The sequence below is a fragment of the Dromiciops gliroides genome, chromosome 4 (assembly GCF_019393635.1).
Source record: "Dromiciops gliroides isolate mDroGli1 chromosome 4, mDroGli1.pri, whole genome shotgun sequence".
In the NCBI taxonomy this organism is placed as follows: Eukaryota; Metazoa; Chordata; class Mammalia; order Microbiotheria; family Microbiotheriidae; genus Dromiciops; species Dromiciops gliroides.
The window spans coordinates 58,261,358-58,283,863 of NC_057864.1; the positions used below are offsets into that span (position 1 = coordinate 58,261,358).

At 40.0% G+C, this 22,506-nt stretch overlaps 1 protein-coding gene across 1 annotated transcript; it reads right to left on the minus strand.

Annotated features, from left to right (window-relative positions):
- Window positions 1-488: 488 nt before the first annotated feature.
- On the minus strand, window positions 489-21,765 carry TADA1 (transcriptional adaptor 1). The gene is made up of 8 exons (XM_043999822.1): window positions 21,498-21,765; window positions 12,089-12,180; window positions 11,698-11,763; window positions 9,624-9,721; window positions 7,527-7,736; window positions 4,649-4,800; window positions 2,034-2,196; window positions 489-1,714 (listed from the first exon to the last, which is right to left on the minus strand). Exons 1-8 carry the CDS (start codon window positions 21,569-21,571, stop codon window positions 1,562-1,564), a joined length of 1,008 nt encoding a protein of 335 aa, XP_043855757.1. The 5' UTR covers window positions 21,572-21,765; the 3' UTR covers window positions 489-1,561.
- Window positions 21,766-22,506: the final 741 nt, after the last annotated feature.

Here is a 22,506-nt window from a genome sequence, read left to right on the forward strand (position 1 = left end):
TAAGAGCCCAGCTTTTTAAGTCTGCTAACCATCAACGAGTGAACTAAAACAATGAAAAAAATTGTTACCTCCTGTTCAGTCTTAGCTATTCAACTATATCCATTCAAGGGGGAAAAAGGTTTAAATAAGTGTATCAGTTAATAAACTATTCTAAAACCCTAGAAATGGAGTGTTCTCCCATTGCAACTGAAAAGGGCTTTTCACACTTGTACTAAAAAGTTCATTTTGAATACAGGTCCTGAAAACACAGCATTTACTTTGAGCATCACAAAACCTCATACATGACATGTAAGGTTCTGCTGAGAAAATAAAGCAGTGTTTCATGTAATTAGCCCCATGAAGGGCAGGGTAGTATTTGCCATGTCATTATTATTTTTTGTTTGTTTTGTTTTGTTTTTTTGCGGGGCAATGGGGGTAAAGTGACTTGGCCAGGGTCACACAGCTAGTAAGTGTCAAGTATCTGAGACCGGATTTGAACTCAGGTACTCCTGAATTCAGGGCCGGTGCTTTATCCACTGCGCCACCTAGCCGCCCCACCATGTCATTATTAAGAATTTATTTTCTCCTCCTTGACCCACACACACACAAAAATATATATTTTTCAAGTCCCAATTTATAATATCAAAGGATGAAAATATAAGAACATTTATCTATATGTAATGTGTGTGTGTGTATATATATATAATATATATATACATACATAGAGCTTCATTTTAACTGGTTTACCTCTATCACTTCAGTTAGTAAGTTTCCAGGTGGCATCAGAAACACAACCAGATGTTAGTCTAATTAAAGTCACATGACTAAATCAAGAAGATCCAACAACTAAGCACAGGTAATTTGTGTATGAGACAAAATGGTAGTCCTAAGGACTTGGTGAGAAGACTAACTCTATGGAGAAATGTTAATCGTGGAAGTAATTTTGTGTTTATTATTGCATTCCTGAACAGAAGATTTTTTTTTTAATGCAAAGAAAAGGCATGTAGCCATCTGCAGCAATATTAAGTTATGGTTCTATGGAGCTGAAACAACTGGGTTATTAAGGGACTATTTCTTTACATCATTTAATTATAACATTGTAGGGGGGGGTTTGGCTTTCTGAAAGTGCCTCCATTGTCTGATGGAATGTGGATCAACAGTCCTTCACTCAGACACCTGGATCTTTCTTCTGATCATAGGAATGAGGGAACATAAAAGCTTTTCAAAGACACCAATAACTCACACAATTCAAGTAAAAGAACTGCAAGGCCCCAGGCTACATTCCAGCTAGTCCTTGGTACTGAATTTCTCAAACGAATCAGCTTTGAATCCTAATGGCAGAAACAGTTTCTGATTTGGGCAAGGAAGTGGGAGGGGGTGATATCAGAAAGAGATGGATTATTAACAAAGGTCACGTTTATGCTATGGCTTCATAGTAGCACATAAATACATTAAACATAAGTCATTTCCATAGGAAGTGGTTATGCACTGCACATTTCAGCCTTGAAATGTAGACAAAAAATCCAGTTCTTAGCCATCGATTTGCTAAGAGTTCCACAACCCTCGGATCACAGCTGCTCCATCAGCAGAGCAGCAGCCCCTCCCTTGTTGCCAAACGTTGCCGATGAATTTTGTCCTGTTGTAGCTCCTCATGATTTGGATGCCAGAGTTTCATGATGATTCTTTCGATGTTCAGAGCATATACTGTATGTGTAGGAATCACTTCCCTGTGTACCTATGATTGAAATGTAAAATGTTCCTAAATACTTATGACACAATTGTTTTCTCTACATAAAAAACAAGGGACTCACAAATACTTGCAAATTAATAGACTCAAACCAGAAGCAAGAATAAATTGACCATTAGTAAAACTTGATCAACATTATAATTGTTATTTCTTTAGCCATAGCAAAGAATCTTGGCATTGGCAATGCTTTCAGAATACATCTCACCTGGTCAGTGTGGAAGAGGTTACTAAAAAGGCTTTTTTTAAAGCTTACAAAATTCTTCAATCCACAAATACAGCCTAGTGTTGTGTGCAGGCACCAATTTACCTGTAAAGCTTCAAAAAGGTCATACATGTTTACAGGAGGCAACGAAGCTGGCAAAGTATCCCCTGAACACGCCAACAGGAGAGCTGCCTGCTGCTCAGCATCATCAGGAGGTGGGTGTGAAGCTGGATTCTGACCAGCGGAAGGAGCTGAATACGCTGGAGGGCTGAAAAAAAGCAAAAACAAAGCTTTCCTGAGCAAAGCAGCAGTCGATACAAGTTTGCTTGTTAAACATTATTCTTCATTTTATAAGCAGAACCAGCCTCCTTTTATTTAATTTGTGTGAACCTGAATAGGCTCAATCGATGAGGTTTTGAAGCAGCTGCCTGTCAGGCCAGGAAAGCTCTCCAAGTGCAGCTGTTCTTAGGGCAATGCAAGAATCTTTTTTTGAACCAAGTTAGTTTTCTCTTTTTCCATCTGTTAACTTTTTCAGTGATAACACAAAAATATTTTGTGCAGCTCTATTAAATGACTGACAAGTAAGAGTTCTACCTATCAGAGACTCTATTCAGTACAGTCACTTGAGCAAATGGGATCTGTGTATGCTTATTATACATTCATACTCTGGAGAACCAACCTCCCTATTTAATTTGCGTGTACTTACTTGAACAGGTCATAGACAGAAAGACCTAGATATTTTTCTTTTGAAGCAGCTGCTTCCAGACTCAGGAGCTCTCCAGTGCAGCTGTTTTTAGGTCAATGCAATAGTTCTTATGCTCCCTCAAATTAGATTTTTCTACCAGGCATTGTTAACGTTTTCAGTGTTAACACTAACATGTCTTATGCATCTATTACATAACAGATGCTTGAAAATTATGAACCTTACTTACTCTATTTAACCCCATTTGGTACAGTACTCTGAATATCACTGTAACTTTAACTTGTACTTTAAATCAGTACTCACTGGATTCCTAGTAAGGACAAGACATTGAGCTGAGCCCTCTGATTTATAAAACAATATAAAATTTGGTCCTCACCCATCTAGTAGAGCTTGTAATCCAGACTAAAGAAATGGAAATTATGTTACAACTAAATACAAATTGAAAAGAAGATGTAGTGAAGATATCAAAGACAGTTGGCTTCATAACTATAGAAGACACTTCTATACTTTCTGTGATTAGAAATAAAGGCCGGGGCAGCTAGGTGGCACAGTGGATAGAGCATCGGCCCTGGAGTCAGGAGTACCTGAGTTCAAATCCGGCCTCAGACACTTAACACTTACTAGCTGTGTGACCCTGGGCAAGTCACTTAACTCCAATAGCCTCACTAAAAAAAAAAAAAAAAGAAAGAAAGAAAAAAAGAAAGAAAGGCCAAGAAAAGCAGATTCATCATGGTCCTTTGGGACAATGGAAAAGAGAGACTGTGGGGCTGAGTACTCATTATACTTAACACAGGTCAAGAAGTCAGGCACAATTATGCATTCTGCATATGACAGAGATCATTTAAATTATATTGAGGAGCAAACAAGAAATACCATAAAAAAAGCTTGAAGTCCCTCTTCAGATGACTGAGTAAAACAATTCTAACACAGAGGTCAGTTCAACAATTCACCAAACCACCATGTCATCCTGACCAGCAGTTCAAAGTAAAGCCACAATAGTAGCTACTGGCTAGGGAAAAAGAGGGGGACACTGCCCTCTTCAAGGGCACTGGCTTCAGTAATCAAGTTGGAGAGCAATGACTTTTCTGTGGATGAAAAAGAGCTTAGAAATCAATCACAAACTTTTCAAAAAGCTAAACTATAAGATGGACACCATTTGCTGCCAGAAGAGGATCAAAATGGTAAAGAACTGAGATTCAGAAAAATCTACAATAGTTACAAGATCTAAATATTGTGCTGTCTCCAAGATGATGCCTCTAAATGGCTACTGGTTTGACATGTCCTTTCAACTCTATCATATCCATCACACTCTCCTGAACTCATCTCTTCCATTACCTTATTCCCTCCTCCACTACCAGCACCTTCTGCCAAACCTCCCTATTAGCATCTTGTTCTTTTCATCCACCCCTTTTCTCCTCTCCTCAACTTGAAAACTATAGAGAAAAAGACTAGTGCTTGGGTAGAAACTTGGCTTCTTCCAAAACGGATAAAAAGAAAATGTTACAATTTCTTTTTTCCAACAGCTAAAAAATGCATCATTGGGGGGGTGGGGGGGATGGGGGATGGGATTGAGATATAAGAAGCCCTTAATGGGTCCCAGAAAAGAAATTTATCTAAAGCATAATTTGCAAATAATTTGATAAAGCAGTTTGATGGCACTACACGCAAGCTGGTAAAGGCAAAGGAAATATGAGGTAAAAATCAGGGATCTCCCTATCACTAGTCCTGGACCAGAAACCAAATCAAGAAAGAAAGAAAGGGTGGGGGAGAGAAGAGGAGAAGGAAGGAAGAGAGAGAGAGAGAGAGAGAGAGAGAGAGAGAGAGAGAGAGAGAGAGAGAGAGAGAGAGAGAGAAAAAGAGAGACTGATTGATTAAGTGAGAGTTGTCCAAAGCACTGTGGCTGGACATGATAATTAAAATAATCATTTTATCTTTTTAGAGCTGGTCATTTATCTCTTAGTCACTGAATAATGAGAAAACTTAAAAATGTGCAATCATCATTCAAAATTCCACTTACCATTCAATTAAGTTATTGTATGCTACTACGCTATTCTTGAGGTAAGGCTGTGGATTCACATTGCTACCAAATGCATATTTAAAGTGACCATCCCGTAAACGGTAAGCTTTTCTTCTTGAAACCACTGATGTCAGAATATCTTTAAGGTGATTCTATAAAGAGAAAAAAATATACACATATAACTTCTAATTCTCTTCAAGAGGAAATCAAAAAACTTCCACTGATCTCTTAAAATAAAATACTATTGGAGTTTATAAGGAGAAGAAATATGAACAGACTAATTCACGGGACTGGCCCCAGGGGCAACACGATGGAAGCAGATGGAGAGTGTAGGGGAAAGGAAAGAATAGAAATCTTTTTTCCCCCTTTTAGTCCTATTGTAAGGTTGGCTTGCTCTATACAAAATGTGATTTTCAAAGAGCAATGACAAAATAAGAAATAGCAACAACCGGGGGACAGCTAGGTGGCGCAGTGGATAAAGCACTGGCCCTGGATTCAGGAGGACCTGAGTTCAAATCCAGCCTCAGACACTTGACACTTACTAGCTGTGTGACCTAGGGCAAGTCACTTAACCCTCATTGCCCCACAAAAAAAAAAAAAAGGGCAAAAACCTTAAAAATTCGACTTTATGCTCTCCAAATCTAGGGGGAAAAAAAAAAGAACTATGGAATATGGATGCAGATTGAACCATACTATTTCTTTTGTTTTTGGTGCTGTTTTTCTTTTTTGAGGTTTTTCCTTTTTGCTCGGATTCTTCTCTTATAACATGACTAATGCAGAAATATATTCAATGTTATTGTATATATATATATAACCTATATAAGATTACTTGCTATCTTGGGGAGGGGGGAGAGGGAGAGAGAAAAATTTCAAACCAGAAATCTTATAAAAACAAATGTTGAAAACTGTCTCTACATGTAACTGGAAAAGAATAAAATACCTTTTTTTTTCCTTCAGTGAGGCAACTGGGGTTAAATGACTTGCCCAAGGTCACACAGCTAGTAAGTGTTAAGTGTCTGAGGCCGAATTTGAACTCAGGTACTCCTGACTCCAGGGCTGGTGCACTATCCACTGCACCACCTAGCTGCCCCATAAAGTACTTTTATAATTAAAAAAAAAAATCGATTTTATCCAAATCTAAGTCCACATAGAGTGGGCCAACCTTATTATGGGGCTAAATACACTAAAAACCCAGAAACGAATCTGGCCTACAACTTTTCTTTTTTTTTTAATTTTTCTTTTCATGTGTAATTATTATTATTTTTTTAGACTTCTTCTTCTTTTTTGGGGGGGGGCAGGGCAATGAGGGTTAAGTGACTTGCCCAGGGTCACACAGCTAGTAAGTATTGTCAGAGTTTGGATTTGAACTCAGGTCCCTCCTGAATCCAGGGCAGGTGCTTTATCCATTGCGCCACCTAGCTGCCCCCATGTGTAATCATAATTAGTTCAAACAGCAAGACTTCAAAATCCGAATTAGGTAGCCAATTCCGCAAAATGCAAAGAAAACCTTTAGCAAAATACCACTGAACTAATTTATATTTTAACAAGAATGAGGGGCAACAGGAAATGAACAAAAGACAAATTCCTAATGAAAATTAAGTCCCATTTCCCCAGTGGCAATAAGGAAACATTTTCAAAGCAAGATTTCATTTCAGAACCTGACCAGTTGTACCCCTCAAATAGTATTTCAGTCATATATGACACTGATGAAACCAAGCACCATTTAAAACCTTTAAATGTATTTTTTTATGAGGATGGCCTATTACTGGTGAGAGATAGCGACTGAAAGAGGTTAATGAAATCCTCAAAATCTATTTGAGGTTTACAAGTTATGGCCATATCTACCATGTAATTTCCATTAAAGATTGAAAGATCTACCAAAAAGATCTAGAGATAAATGTAGGGAAAAACTGATTAGTCAAATTAAGACATTCAATAAATGTGCAGCATATCTATTGTGTGCAAGGCACTAAACAACATGGCCAGATCAAAAAAGATGGGCTAACCACATATTAGTTCTCTGGATTACCACCTTCAGATCTGTATAACCATTTGCATTTCCACATAATTCTCCCATTTGATCACACAACCGTGCAAGTTTTCTTATCTATATATTAAAAATGAGAAAATGAAGGTTGAGGAAGCTTAAGGGATTTTGCCAAAGGACAAAGAGCTCAGAAAGCAGAATAGCTAAGACGAGAATAGGGATTTTCTAACTCCTAAATCTGTACTATTTCCACTGTATCATAGCCATTCCTAAGGAAACTAAATCTTTTTTTTTTTTTGGTGGGGCAATGAGGGTTAAGTGACTTGCCCAGGGCCACACAGCTAGTGTCAAGTGTGTGAGGCTGGATTTGAACTCAGGTCTTCCTGAATCCAGAGCCAGTGCTTTATCCACTGAGCCACCTAGCTGCCCCTCAGGAAACTAAATCTTAAGATTCTTGATTCAAAATTAAGAATTAATAAAGAATAAAAGCTACTCTTAAAAGCTATCCTTCTTAAAATGTACAGGAATCTTTTAAACATTATCATTAGGAGTAAAGATAATATGTTCCTTGACCCATGATATAGTAATAACTAAGATTTTAATTCTTAGAAATCAGAAATTAGGGAGGCAGTTTTGTCTTATTCTGTCATATCATCTTTTTTCTTTTCTTTTTTCTTTTTTTTTAGTGAGGCAATTGGGGTTAAGTGACTTGCCCAGGGTCACACAGCTAGTAAGTGTTAAGTGTCTGATGCCGGATTTGAACTCAGGTACTCCTGACTCCAGGGCCGGTGCTCTATCCACTGCGCCACCTAGCTGCCCCCTGTCATATCATCTTGTCCTACAAACACTCTTCATATTAAAATACAGGAGACATTCTGATAGCAACCTTACCTCCACTGCATAGACAACAGCAGTCACTGCCTCTTCAGTGACATTGTCCAGCCCATGCTCATACGCAGTTACTATCATTCTCCCTTCCAGTTGGCCCCGAGTAGGAAGCATCATTGTATGAGAACATAGTTTCAAATCATCATCATCTTGTGGATCCTTTGCCACAAACTGCTGGGCTCCTGACAATGGATTTTGAGGCTGGAATCTATGCTGTGGGGTAACAACAGGTGTTATTATTTATAACAGTGACTTCAAACAAAAATAACCAAAATAAGTTCCATCTTTATTTTAAATGGACCCCAGTGTCCCAATGTACCAATTATAGCTACATATGTCCAAAGGAAAACTAAAAGAATAATATGTACAGAATCAGTCACTTCATATCGATACGAAAGGCATGACTCGGTCATTCAACCTTAGAAATAAACATAGCACTTTATGAAACATAAATGATATTTAAAAAAAAACAATGGACATGCATCATAGGAAAGTCTATCCTAATTAGATGGCTATCCATTCAATTCAATTATTATTTGGTGTCTACAGTAGGCAAGGCTAGAGAATAATTATAGGTAGAAGGAAGAAGTCCATAAAGGGTTCTGAATTGAAATGACAAGAATATTTTTTCTAGATTAAGACTGTATATCTGTAACTAAGTAACTTTCCAAGAACATATATACTATCAATGTTTTCATTAAATACTAAAAATGACTGGTTAATCAATGAAACAGACTTGGTAACAAATGTTGAAAAAGTATAAAGCCACGATTCAAAACTGGAGTTCTTTTATGTCTGTCATGATCTTTCTGACAGTATGGTGAAACTTTTTCAAGATAAAGTTTTTAAATGCATAAAATAAAATAAAATATATAGGAATACAAAGGAAACAATTCAACCAACATTTACTAAATACACAATAAAAGCAAAGCATTGGGGACACATAAAAATGAGTCCTCAAAAAGTTTACATGGGGTGGGGGTGGGGGGGGTAAAGAACAACACAACCTGTGTGTAAATAAGTACAAAGAAAACTGAGGAAGAAAAGAACACCAAAAACTATGTGGAGGGGAGAGGGCAAAAGGGGAAGACCAAGGAAGGCTTCGTGGAGTAGGTACACTTTGGCTTGGTCATGATGAGGTTTCTGAAATGTCGACATAAGGGATGTATTCAAGGCATGAAAAATAGCTTGTATGAAAGCATGAAATGGGAAAGTCAAATTCGGGGAACAGGATTAGTCCAGTTTAGCTGGAATAGAGAATATGTGAAGAGGGGGTAATATTTAAGTCTGGAAAGCTAGGATGAAACCAGATTAGAGAAAACTTCAAATGGCAGACTAAGGAGTTTGTAGTTATCCTAGGGGCATGAGAGAAGTACTTAAAACTGAAATCTATTGTGGGGTGGGAGGGAGAGAAACTAAATAGTTATAGAACACTTTTTACCCTAAAGAAGTTAATTACAAGTGCATATTACTTTTAAGATATTCACAATGATACTTGGGACAAAAGACACCCTTGAAACATGTCAAATAGATACAGAATGTACTGAAATAACTATAACAAAATACAGACATGAAGACCACATGAGCACTAAGAGACTACAGCAAAGTGCAGGTAGGTGAAAGAGCATAAGTTTAGGAGTCTAGAAATCTGGTTCACATCCCATCACTCACTCCCTGGCTATTCAACACTAGACAGGTCAAGGCCTATTTCCTCATTGGAAGTAAGGGTACTGTTGGACTAGGCCTTTATGGTCCCTTCTGCCTATAATGACCTATGATTTGGCATGTTCATAAGTTAATGTTTAAAAGGAAGCAGAGAAAACAGTTTTTGCTTTTAGTTGACTACATATTCATAAACATAATGATTACTATAAATTGGCATGCAAATAAAGAAAAAGAATTGTAAACAGACCAGATGTATCAGGAACAAAGGATTTATAAAAACAATGATCACTTTGAAGTAGCCATGTCTTTTTTCCTAAAAGTCAGTGTTTTAAACATCTCATTTCTTTGGAAAGACACACCACTATTTTTAAAAATTAAATTACTTAAATCACGGTGCCAGCAATTGTTATAAAGCTCATTCAGAAAATAACTTACATCAAATTTCTGTCGAACTGAAGACAGTTTTTTCTTTCCTTTGGGCTTTCCAGGTTTAGCTGCAGAACCTCCTGTCCAGGGTAATGACCCAGTACCCTCTAGAAAACAATATGCATTCTTAACAACAATAAAGATACTAACAAACACCAATCAAATACACTTTTCTTAGAAAAGATACATGTAAGAAAAAAGTATTCTGTATGTTTGGATGCCAATTCTCTCTCCAAATCACTTAATTTCCAGGATCTCTATTTCTGGACCTGTAATTTCTGTGGTATAGGGAATTATCTCCCAGATGAGGAAACTTCCTCAATCCAGACTGGCACCTACTCTGCAATTTGTAGTCTTAGAAACCTACCCAGAGACAGGGTCGGCAAACTCAGGCCACGTTGGGCCTACAGAACCACCCACCACTTGTTGTTGTACAGCTGAAGAGCAAAAAATGATTTTTACCTTTTTAAATTTGTCTTTTAAAATGTAAAAACCATTCTTAGTTTGGGCTATACAAAAACAGACATTGGGTTGGATTGGGCCCCCTGGCCTAAGGTACTGAAGGTTAAATGACTTGCCAATAATCACACAGCCAGCATGTGTCAGGGAGAACCTGAACTCAAGTCTTCCTGGCTTTGAGTACCACTTTCTCCCCAGCATAGCAGCTTGACCGTAACGAAGTCTTACTAGAAATTTACCATTTTACCAAAAGAAAAAGGAAAAAACTACGATTTTGGAAAAGTTACTGCCTCAGAGCTTTGTGGGCTGAAAAGACAGAGTTCCAGATAGCTAAACCTATCCTCCTTTTTGTGAGGAAGTACAAGGGAAAAAATGGCTAAAAAAAAAAAGATGTCAATGGAGAAAGCAGTGACAAAACAGTCCCTGGAGGATGAAGTATTGGGCTTTTGATGTTCCAGTTCTCAAATATTTGATTTATTGATAAAAAGACAAAAGGATACCAAACAACTCAACAATTTGGATAGCAGAAGAATCTGCCACTTTAGCCTAAAGTAATCTGGGCAGAAGAACCACTGTTCACCATTTCTCCACCCAGATTTCTTTAGGTTGAAAGGGGAAAATTAACCCGTCCATTCTCTCTCTCTCTCCCTCCCTCCCTCCCTCCTTCCCTCTCTCTCTTGCTGTTTGTCTCCCATGTGATCATTTCATCTCCACCAACCCCCTTCTAACAGTTGTTGTCTGTAAGCTCCTTGAGAGGCAGGACTAGTTTTTGTCTCTGTACCTTCAGTGCTCAGCAAAGTGCTTGACACACAGCAGTCACCAAATGTTTGCTGACTGACTGGATGCAGGCTGTACCAAACCTGACACAAGAACATTAAGACCCCTGAACAACACACCAGATGAGGATACTTTTATTAAAGGAAGATACCAGGTAAAACCCATCCTCCTGGAAAGTCTTGGGTCCTCCTAGACCACTACCACTTTATTTTCCACTTTACCTATGCCTACTCTAGAGCTACTCCAAACATCCATCTCTTTCATTCATTCTTTACTTTTTTTGAAACCCTTCCCCCTCAGCTTGATGTTGCCCTGGCTAACTCTCCTTATACTACCCTCTCTGCTAACTGCTTCACTTTCCAACCACCTACCTAAACAAACTAAAGTCCAGGAAATAAATGAGTGAGAAACTAACTAGAAAGAAAAAAGGGAGGGGGGAATAAAGGGAGGGGGAGGAGGGGAATAGGGGAAAGAATTAGATTTAAGAAAAGTACTTTAGGGCAGCTAGGTGGCTCAGTGGATAAAGCACTGGCCTTGGATTCAGGAGGACCTGAGTTCAAATCCAGCTGCAGACACTTGATACTTAACTACGTATGTGACCCTGGGCAAGTCACTTAACCCTAATTGCCCTGCAAAAAAAACCAAAAAAACACAAAAAACCAAGAAAAGTAATAGAATTTGTACTCAGAATTTTGCTTTTTGGGTGTCAAAGGACACATGGACATTAAAAATAAGCAATAGCTATGTCTATGAAAGGATGACAAGGGAGTTATTTTCCTAGATTTGTGTGCTAAGTAACAGCCACTCGCCACTCCCTACCCTCCTCCAAAAAAAAAGTTCAGCTTACCTGGTGCAGAAACCAAAATTTGACAACGAGTGAGAATAGCCAAGAGGAAATCATTGTGGGAATGTACTGGAAAAGTAAAGTTTGCCACAAATTAAATATAATACTACTACAAACGCAAAAATCATTTAAAACAACATAAGGCAACTACTAGGTAAATAAAGACTGTAAGAAAATTTTGGATTCTCCATGTATTACAATTCTAGTTTCTTTGCTCAATGCACATTTTGAGAGGATAGCCTTATATACGCTTAAACTAAAATTTTATGCAGTGACATTAAATAGACTCTGGCCTATTCTACCTTTTTTGTGGGGAGACAGGAGGGGGAACAAAAAACAACTCCCTAGCAATTAATGAGACTTTTTCTTTCTTTCTTTCTTTTTTTTTTTTTACCATTTTCCTGTGTGAGGAGCCGATGAGCTTCCAAGTCAAATTCTTCTTTGCTGATCTTCTGCTTGAACCACAATTTCAGGTTAGCCCAATATCTGCATAGAGAGGATGAAGACAAGAAGATATGCAAGTTTTTATTCTCGTCAAGATTTAACTTTTTGCCTGCCCCAGAAAGTATTGTCTTATTTGGACACCAGGAAAAGAACTTAAGACACATAATTTAAAACAACAGGAAGAAGACTTATTAAAAGTTAGGCTTTGACATATTATGGAAGCAAGTAAAAAACAAAAACAAAAGTCAAAGTGAAGAGAATTTAGTTCTCAAAAAGTCAGAGCCATTGTATTACTCCCTTACATCTTTCCACAACTTTAGTATTTTTTTTTTTAAGTGAGGCAATGGGGGTTAAGTGATTTGCCCAGGGTCACACAGCTAGTAAGTGTTAAGTGTCTGAGGCCAGATTTGAACCCAGGGACTCCTGAATCCAGGGCCAGTACTCTATCTATTGTGCCACCTAGCTGCCCCCATCTTTAGTATTTATATCCAAATATGACCATTAGACCAAATGGAATCAGCCAGGCATTCAGCTGAATAGCTCAAATGCTGGATTTCCAAATATCACAAAGGAATCAGTTCTGAATTTCTGACTAAAAAAGGTCAGTTCCTAGAAGAGGAAAGCAGAAGTAAATTTATATAGACTTTTATTCCCTAACTGATTATTAGAAATAGTAAAATCTGTTTAACTTAATGAACAGGAGAGAATTTTTATATTAATGCCCATCTAGATGTAAACTTAAGTAGGTGTTGCTCCCTATGTTCAGGCTAAGATTCATCCAAAAGGCAATCTATGGCCAAGCTTAAATCGATCCTTGCCCAACTTTCTGATACCAACTCCTGAAAGTACTGTGTGAAGATTTGTAATAAGACATTTAGTGGACTCAGATTGTCTTGCAGCCTGAGTTAAGAATCATTAAAACTTGGTTTCCTGCCAGACTAGACTATCCCCCTGCTGTGACCCCAATTTGAACATGTCTTTCTCTAAGAATGTTGTTATTCTTCAAGGATCAACTCCATGAAGTCTCCTCTGATTCCCTCGGTTGTTATTGCTTTTTCTAGTCTCAACTTACATTGTGTTTACTTACTAAGGGTCATTATTTCAGTAGAAAAACCAGTACATTTGGAAACAGGAAAACCTGGGTTCAAATCCTAGTTATGCTAATATTTACTACCTGTGACCTTGGGCAAATCACTCTCTGGGCCCAAGTTTCCTTATCTGTTAAATGAGAGGGTTAGACTAGATCAAGAATTCTTAACTTGGAGTCCATGGGTAGATTTTGGGGTTTCATGAATTTGGATGGGAAAAAAGATATATCTTTAGTCTAATATAATTGGCTTCCTTTGCAATCCTAGTTATATCATTTGATGTATTGAAAAATAACATTCACAGGCTTCACTAGACTGCCAAAGGCATCTATGACACACACAAAAAAGGTTAAGAACCTCTTGACTAGATGATCTACCTATAAATCTATGATTTCTCTACATCAGTGATGTCAAATTCAAATAAGGATCTCTGTGGGCACATAAAGACTTAGAAAACCATATTTTAACACTGTCTATGTTTTATTATATTTTTATTTTGTTAAATATTTGCCAATTACATTTTATCTGGGCCACTATAGGTCTTTTTGACACATCTTGTTGCCCATATGTTCAATCTCAAATCTACCCTGCTACTCATAAGTTCCTTAAAGGCAGAAATAGCTAAATAGTTTTGTCTTTTTCTCTCTCAAGCGCCTAGCATGGTCGTTTGAATACAGTGGTACTTTTAATAAATGTTTGCTTAATTCAATTTGCATTTCAGGATGACTTAACTACCACTTTTCACCTGCTATTCATTAACTGGTGGAAATATCAACATCAACAACAGAAGCCTATGCACATTTTTTTAAAGTTGGGGAAATTATGAAATAACTTCATTTGAAAAAAAGCAAAACCAAAGATGAAGCATGACAATTATCCCCACTCCCATTCTCAGCAAACAACAAAAAGGGAGGTAAGACCATAGAAAACAACTCCTCATGGCCTGAAAGGGCAGCCTCCATTTTATAAGATGGATGGGGCCATATAGCACTACCACATAGCTCTGCCAAAAGCGTATCCATCCATTTTCTCTTACTCTAAAATAGCATTATTTGTACCTAAAAAAAATCAAACTGACTAGCTGTTTGGCTAGTTTTGTTTCGGGTCTTCAGCTACGCTGGGTTACAAACTATCCACAATGGATCCAGAACACATTTTTAGACAGAAATATAAAGAATCTCACAATTTTAGAGTGAAAAAGGACCTTAGAGATGGTCTTGTCCCCACACCCTCTTTATACAGATGAGAAAACCAAGGCCCAGATAGTTAATGAATTGGGACTAGTTTCAACTCCCAGTCTAAGTGTTCCTTCTGATACAAAACATGGCCTTATTTTAATGAAAAAGTGAATGAAGACCAATGCAATAAGGATATAGGTAATAAGGTTAACATACAGTGGGTGGGACAGATTACTGCCCTAATTAGGAGCCACAGTTAATTCTGAGGAGACCAATCAAGAACTTTGAAAGCAGCCTGCCTCAAAAAACTAAGATTAGTCAAGGTCAGGAAAAGGCCTAAACAAAAGAGAAAGAACTCCAGCAAGAGAAACGAGTTCCACCATAAAAAGTTCAGGTATTTTCTCATTCCTCTCTCACCACAGATAATACCCAGAGTGTTACAGATACTGTGATCTTTAAACCAATAAGAATATCTAGGGAAATTAAGTATAATCTATAATCTATTCCAACCTGGAATATTCAAAACTGGGGGCAGGGGAGGTGGGGAGAGAAGAAACATTAGGAACATCTAAGTAACTATATTAGCCTCCTGAAATCAATCTCTTTATTTTACTTATGTTTATATAAATTATAATTTCTAGAATTTGTCTTTCATATTGAAGATAGGGCTAGGTAAGATTTTTAAGTGTATATGCATGGAAAACTAGAATTTATTTCTTTTAATATGAAATATAGGGTATGAGACAGTTTACTTAAAAGGAAAGAGGTACAGGGACTAGAAAAGGTTCAGAACACACCTTACTTGTCATTTCAGTCTTTGCTATTAAGAGAAAGGAGGGAGGGCTTCTGAATTTAGAACTATTGGTAAAGTTATGGGCTTTCTGGAAAATCAAGCCCTCTGTGGGGTAAAGAAATCTTGGTTCTTTGACATATGGTACCTGCCAAACATTTAATGACTTAAGTTTGTGCTTTGGCATGGAGTCTTTTTTAAATTGTTCTTCTAATAAATGCAATGATATTGTGGCTTTACTCTACTAGTCTGCATTACAGGTAAATGCCACCCCTCAATCATCTTTTATCATGTGCATTACTACAGTTACACCTTTGAGTACATTAACATGTATTTTGAAAATGGGTGAGAGGAGTGACTTTCACATGTATATCGTTGTTGTTGCTGCTGTTGGTTGAGTCATGTCCGACTCTTCAAGTCTGACTCTTCTATCATGGTTTTCTTGGCAAAGATACTATCTTGGTTTGCCATTTCCTTCTACAATGCATTAAGGCAAACAGGTTAAGTTACTTGCCCAGGCTCCCACAGCTAATGAGTTTCTGAGGCTGGATATGAACTGATTCCAGGCCTAAAGCTCTATCGAAATGATCCACCTAGCTGCTCCTTGACATGTATATAGATAAGTATAATACAAGGTGAATGGGTACAAAGAAGGCATGGAAAGAATTCTGGAAAAATTTGAGGGGGAAAGAGGAGTATAAGGGAAGAAAGATGGCAGATGAGTTGAGAAGGGAGAGAATGATTTTATTTGTTTGTTGTTTTTTTTGATGGGACAAGGAGGGTTAAGTGACTTGCCCAAGGTCACACAGCTAGTTAAGTGTCAAGTGTCTGAGACCGGATTTGAACTCAGGTCCTTCTGAATCCAAGGCCGGTGCTTTATCCACTGTGCCATCTAGCTGCCCCCCTTTTTTGTTTGTTTGTTTGGTTTTTTGGGGGGAGAGAATGATTTTAAACAGGCCAAGATGAAGAAGGAACATATTCCCTCATGACATGAAGAAATGTTTATGCAAATTCATTACACAAAAGGTCAAGAAGATTTTTTTTTTAAGTGAGGCAATTGGGGTTAAGTGACTTGCCCAGGGTCACACAGCTAGTAAGTGTTAAGTGTCTGAGGCCGGATTTGAACTCAGGTCCTCCTGACTCCAGGGCCGGTGCTTTATCCACTGCACTACCTAGCTGCCCCTAGGTCAAGAAGATTTTAATCAGCACTCTCCCTCTTGGAGATCCCACTCACATAGTTTCAAGTAATACCTTTATGTAGACCACTCCTACATCAATGTCATAAAATCAAACTTAGAGCTGGAAATTACTTTAGAAGTCACCTCTTTAAACCACCTCATTTTACAGAGGCCCAGAGAGCTTAAGCAACATGCCCAAGATCAAACTGATAATTAAGTGGCAGAACAGCAGGACTTGAAATCAGGTTTTCTGACATTTCAAGTCTTTCTTTCCATTGTACTCTACCACCTAAGAGTCTTGGACTCTTGAGTTACAAACAGATTTGTTGTTATAAAAAAAAAACCCAACAACTTCCTTACTGCATTTCTGTGTCTTCCTGGATCACTAACTGGTACCTCAAACTCAACGTGTCCACAACCAAACCCATCATCTTTGCTGCTCCTGAATTCTCTTTCTTTTGATTTACCACCATACTCCCCAATCACCCATAAAATGGACTCCCCTTTCATTCTCACTTCACCCCCATCCAATCCTGCATATTCTCCTTGTGATCGCTCCCAGATGTGCAATGTTCCTTTCCATCCCTAGTGCCATAGTCCTTGTTTCAGGCCTCATTACCTATTGAATGAGCTACTTACTGCAATTGCCTTCTAACTAGTCTTTCCCCATTGAAATCCATCCTACTCACAGCTGCCAGAATTCTAATAGACAATTATAATCATATCAATCCTCTGCACAATCCTCCCCCTCTGCTCACCGAATACAAACTACTGAGCTTGGCATTCAAAGTTATCTTAGGCTACTTTCTTTCATGTCATCTACACTCTCCTCCACCAGATCACACCTGAGATGGCTCTGAGCTAGGGAAATCGAGGATTTCCTGAATGAGTCTGTTCACCTCACTGCCTACTCCTAGACTGCCCTCACCCAATCTATGCTTGCTGAAATCCCACACATTTTTCAAGGAACAGCCCAAATGCCACCTTCTTCTTGAAACTCTCTTTGAACCATCCAATCCTCAAGAGTGTGCTCAGATAGAAGTGATCCTTCCCTATCCTGATTTCAGTCTATCTTTCCAGAATAATTACACATCACTTCCCCTCTTCACCCAAACTAAACTACTCTACACTACAAATAAACAACATTCCATCTTCCAATTCCATGCCTTTGCCTCACCTATGGTCACAAAACCCCTAAGACCGTTCAAGGTTCAAGTTAAATGCCATCTCCCTCAAGAGGCCTTTCTTGATTTCTTCAATTGTCACTATCCCACAACACACAGCCAAATCAGTGAATGCTTATCTTGTACATATTTTCTATTTATGTATTTGTGTATATGCTACACAGAGCTAGATGGCACAGTAGTGTACCAGGCCTGCAGTCAGGAAGATTCCTCTTCCTGAGTTCAAATCTGGCCTGAGACACTTACTGTGTGACCCTGAGAAAGTCACTTAACCTTGTTTGCCTCAGTTTCCTCATCTGTAAAATGAGCTGGAGAAGGAAATGGCTCTAGTATCTGTGTCAAGAAAACACCAAATGAGGTCACCGAGTCGGACCCAATTGAAAGCAACAAAAATGCACTCATCTTGTTCTACTCTGTATTGTGTTTGTGTCTTAAAGTGATCTTCCCTATTTGAATATTATCTCCAAGAGGGAAGAAATCCCTATATTACTCATGTTTTCACCACTGTCAGCAACAGCACAGGGCCTTGCCAACAATAACCCATAATTATATGGCACTAAGGTTTGTTTATAAGGCACTTTTCTTACCAAAAACAACAACAAAATCCTGTGAAGCAGGTACTTTGGATCCCCACTTAAAAAATGAAGAAACTTGGGGCAGCTAGATGGCACAGTGGATAAAGCAATGGTCTAGGATTCAGGAGGACTTGAGTTCAAATCCAGCCTCAGACACTTGACACTTAACTAGCTGTGTGACCCTGGGCAAGTCACTTAACCCTCATTGCCCTGCAAAAAAAAAAAAAAGAAGAAGAAGAAGAAGAAGAAACTTTGGCTCAAAGCTTGAATGAGGAGACCTGCTCATGGACAAAAGTCTATGTTAAACACCTACAGCATACCACAGTGTGGGCTAGGTCCTAGGTTACAAAGACACAAATCAGAAAGTCCTGATCCGCAAGGGGTTTTCTGAGGATGTTTTCCTTTCCACCATGCCACTGCTGCCCCACCCTCAAAACCAGACTTCCAGAGACCCTGCCAGAAGTTAAACCACTCAGCTCCCTCCTACCTGCACCCTACTCCGAGCCTTCCAACTCCTGCTCAGAGAAGTGAAATACAATAGCATTACCATTGCCATTGCAAGGGCCGGTCAACTGACCAAACTATTGCTTCACTTAACTATGTTTGGGACTTGTTAGTCCAAAACACCTTTACTTGACCTGCCCCTATCTGAACGTAAGCTCCTTGAGGGCAGGGCCTCTCTCACTTTTCTCTTTGTATTTCCAACACAAGGAGTCCCACTTTGACCTGGATTCTGCTGCAGGAGTTCTTGTCCACCTGCACTGTATAGCTTTGTCAAGCGTACATCTCCATGCTCCCTTAATAGTTATTATCAGTTACTCAGTATGTTCATCTCTATTATTACGCCTTCCAAGGAACGTTGAGTAATTCTGATGGATGGATGAGAGACGTGTATATATGCAAGCACACATACACATGTACGTGTATTGTGGCGGGCTCAAGGGCCCAGAGTTGAAAAGGAGAATGAAAGCAGGCTACATTGCTTTAAAAATAAGATGTCAAAGTTCTTCAAAGTTTCTGGAGAAAGCAAATACCTGCCTTTTCACTGCTGTTTTGTCCATCAGTCTGGCAATCAGATATGAAACACTACTCCTTCCTCCATCCTTCAAACAGGTAGGTGGCACAGTTGAGAGAGCGCCCAGCTTGGAGTCAGGAAGAATTATCGTGACTTTAAATCTGGCCTCAGATACTCACTAGCTGTGTTACTCTATGGTAGTCACACAACCCTATTTGCTTCCATTTCCTAATCTGTAAAATGAACTAGAGAAGGAAATGGCAAATCACTCTGGTATCTTTGCCAAGAAATCCCAAATGGGGTCACAAAGATTCAAACACAACTGAAATGAACAACAAAAAATCCCATCAAACTAAGAATTCCCTGAGTACAGGAACTATTTTTTGTGTGTGTGGGGAGGCAATGGGGGTTAAGTGACTTGCCCAGGGTCACACAGCTAGTCAAGTGTCTGAGGCTAGATTTGAATTCAGGTCCTCCTGAATCCAGGGCCGGTGCTTTATCCACTGCACCACCTAGCTGCCCCAGGAACTATTTTTTTTTGATTGTCTTCATTTGTATCTCTAGCACTCAGCATATGGCTGAGCACACAGTAGGCACTTAAATAAAATACTTGTTACTACAGAAAGCAAGGGAGAAAGGTGCACAGGGAGTGTGAGCATACTGCAACACATAACTCCACTGGAATGCCTTAGAAAAAAAGAAGAGAGGATGGGCTGGTCACATAGTAAAGTGAAGGATGACAGATGAACAGCCAGTTCTCCACTAGCAACCTTCTTACTATGTCTGGAGAATGGTGGAGTCTTCAAAACACTGTGACCCCTTTTGGCAAACTTTAGAAGACTATATACAAGAATCACAGAGATGCCTTGCAAATCTGCATCACTGGAGGGATTTCCTGAATCCATGAGATGACAGCTTTATTTGAGTATCTTCAGCACTGGACTTATTCGGATCCCACTTTCATTTGCTTGTTCAAATGAACAAAGGAGCAATACTTTCAACAGAACAATAATTCCTGGTTCCTTGTATTATGGGGTCACCATTTAAAAAGTTGTGTTTTGGGGCAGCTAGGTGACAAAATGAATAAAGCACTGGGCCTGGATTCAGGAGGACCTGAGTTCAAATCTGGTCTCAGACACTTGACTAGCTGTGTGACCTTGGGCAAGTCACTTAACCTTCATTGCCCCTCAAAAAAATAAAAACAAAAAGTTGTTTTAAAGGTCTTGATATGCAGACTGTCCCAAAAGTCTTAGTGTGGCTTTAAGCTTAAATATGATTCAACTGTACTAAGACTTTGGGGATGAACTGTATAGTCCTAGTCATGGACAGGCACACTGCAACTGGAATGGAAAAGAAAGACTTGATTCTAAGCTCTGTGGGGGCAGGGACTGAGGGCTCAGGTGAAAGGAGTGGGAGTGAAGGAGAAGGGAATAAGCATTCATATTGGGTCTACTATAGGCCAGGTACTGTGCTAAGTGTTTTTACAAATACCTTATTTGAAATGTATATGAAAGTATATATTTACTATAAATGCTAGCTATTATTAAAACACCCTGCAAACCTATAAAGGGGAATGAAATATGCATATATAATGCATACCACGTGCTAGGCCCTTTACTAAACGTTTTATACAAACATCTATATATGTGTGTGTATTTATACTGTTACCTATTATCAAAGCACTTTACAAAACAAATGCTATATAAATGCTAGCCATTATTACCAAAGCACTTATATATAATAATATTCACGTAAGGAAGATCAATTTAATACACAGACATTTATATAGTGCCTACTATGTCCCAAGCAAGGTACTCAACGCTATTTTACAAATAACTCATTTGACTTTTATGTAAAAGAGTAGTTATAATATATACAAGTGCTAGTTATTAAAGCACTCTGCAAACCTTAAAGCGATATATAAATGCTAGCTGCCAGTAATAGTTATATTTTATACTACATTCTGTTAATAATAATTATTAATTCTCTAGCCCCATAACTGTTTCCTCATCTCAGGCCAAGCTGTTGCCTGTCTTGTGGTCCAGCCCGACCATCTTCTCTAGGGGCCTCGACCAGGAGGGTGGGGACTGAAGGGAGGGGATGCTGCCCGTCGTTGCCATGGAGATGCTGCCGGGGCCCTCGGGGCCCAGGGAGGTGACAACCAGGCCTTGGCGGGGAGCTAAGAGGATGCCCTCCTTCCTCCTCTCTCCCTTGCCGCCCAAACTGACCCAGGAGGGTTTGGCAGCGCCCGCGGGGGGAGGGGAGGATGGAGAGTGGGGTGTGGTGGGGGGAGGGCGGGGTCTCGGGCCAGGCCCCCGCGCTCCGAGGGCGGCAGGAATGGCCACACTCACTGCTTCACGTTGTCGCCCAGCGCCTCGCTCAAATTCTTCTTGGCCGCCTCCAGCTCGCTCACAAAGGTCGCCATCGCTGCCCTGACTCCCGACCGCAGAACAACCGCGCGTGTGCAGCCGCAAAAACCAATCCGAAGAGGTTGGGGCTCGGGAGGCCGAAGCCGCTTCCGTCTCCCGCCTCCCGCCCACCAAGCTAGCCCCGGTTTATTTAGTTCTCGGAATTTACTTATTTTCTCGCGAGACACACGAAGGAAGCCGCGTGCGTGCGTGCGTGCGTGCCTCCGCCTGAGTCCTCTCTGCTCTCCCGACCCCTCTACCTCACGTGACCGATTTTACGTTTGCCAGTCCTTTCCTCCTCCTCCTGCAAACCTCTCTCCCATCCTGCAGCGCCACCTGCGGGGCTGGAGCTGCCGATCGCTGCCGTTGGTCTTTGCGCTGCCAAGTTAGAGCATCTCCTCCCCTGTTCTTTCTGGATGCCTGGTTCCCTCCCCGCTCCTTTCTGGTCGGTTCATTCAAACTCCCCACTCCTGCGCTCAGAGCTTCCAGATGACGCTCTTCATTGAGCTCTTTCAGCTGCACCCTGCCCTAAGACTTTTGGGACAGCCTGCGTCAGGTCTACACTAAACACTCACAAAGAGATACAAAGTAACACCCGGGCGGGAGGCTGTGGCCCTGGAACCCGGCTGCGAGGGAGCCCCCCGCGGTGCCGGGGAGAGGGGAGCGAGGGCATGCCAGGCAGAAGGGCGGGGCCAAGGCAGGGACACCGTACTGGAGGCTCCCGGCACGGGCCGGCCCAGAAGGGATGAAATCCTCAATAAAGGGGGAGGCTTTTCCTTTCGGGGCTGAGTCCCGCGAGGGCAGGGGCTGTCTTTCTGCCTTGCTTGGATCCTCAGCGCTTACTTTGCACACTGCCTGGCACGTACGAGGGAGGGGCGAGGGAGCGGGCATTTATTTTTTGTTTGTTTGTTTGTCTAGTGAGGCAATTGGGGGTTAAGTGACTTGCCCAGGG

What these genes read in the sequence shown, in the direction of transcription:
- TADA1 (XM_043999822.1), bottom strand. Translation starts at nt 21,571, where the DNA reads ATGGCGACCTTTGTGAGCGAGCTGGAGGCGGCCAAGAAGAATTTGAGC. An exon ending in AATTTTGGTTTCTGCACCAG is followed by an intron (nt 9,722 to 11,697) that starts GTAAGCTGAACT and finishes ATTGTTTTCTAG; the next exon opens with AGGGTACTGGGTCATTACCC. An exon ending in ACCTTTTTGAAGCTTTACAG is followed by an intron (nt 1,715 to 2,033) that starts GTAAATTGGTGC and finishes TTTCAATCATAG; the next exon opens with GTACACAGGGAAGTGATTCC.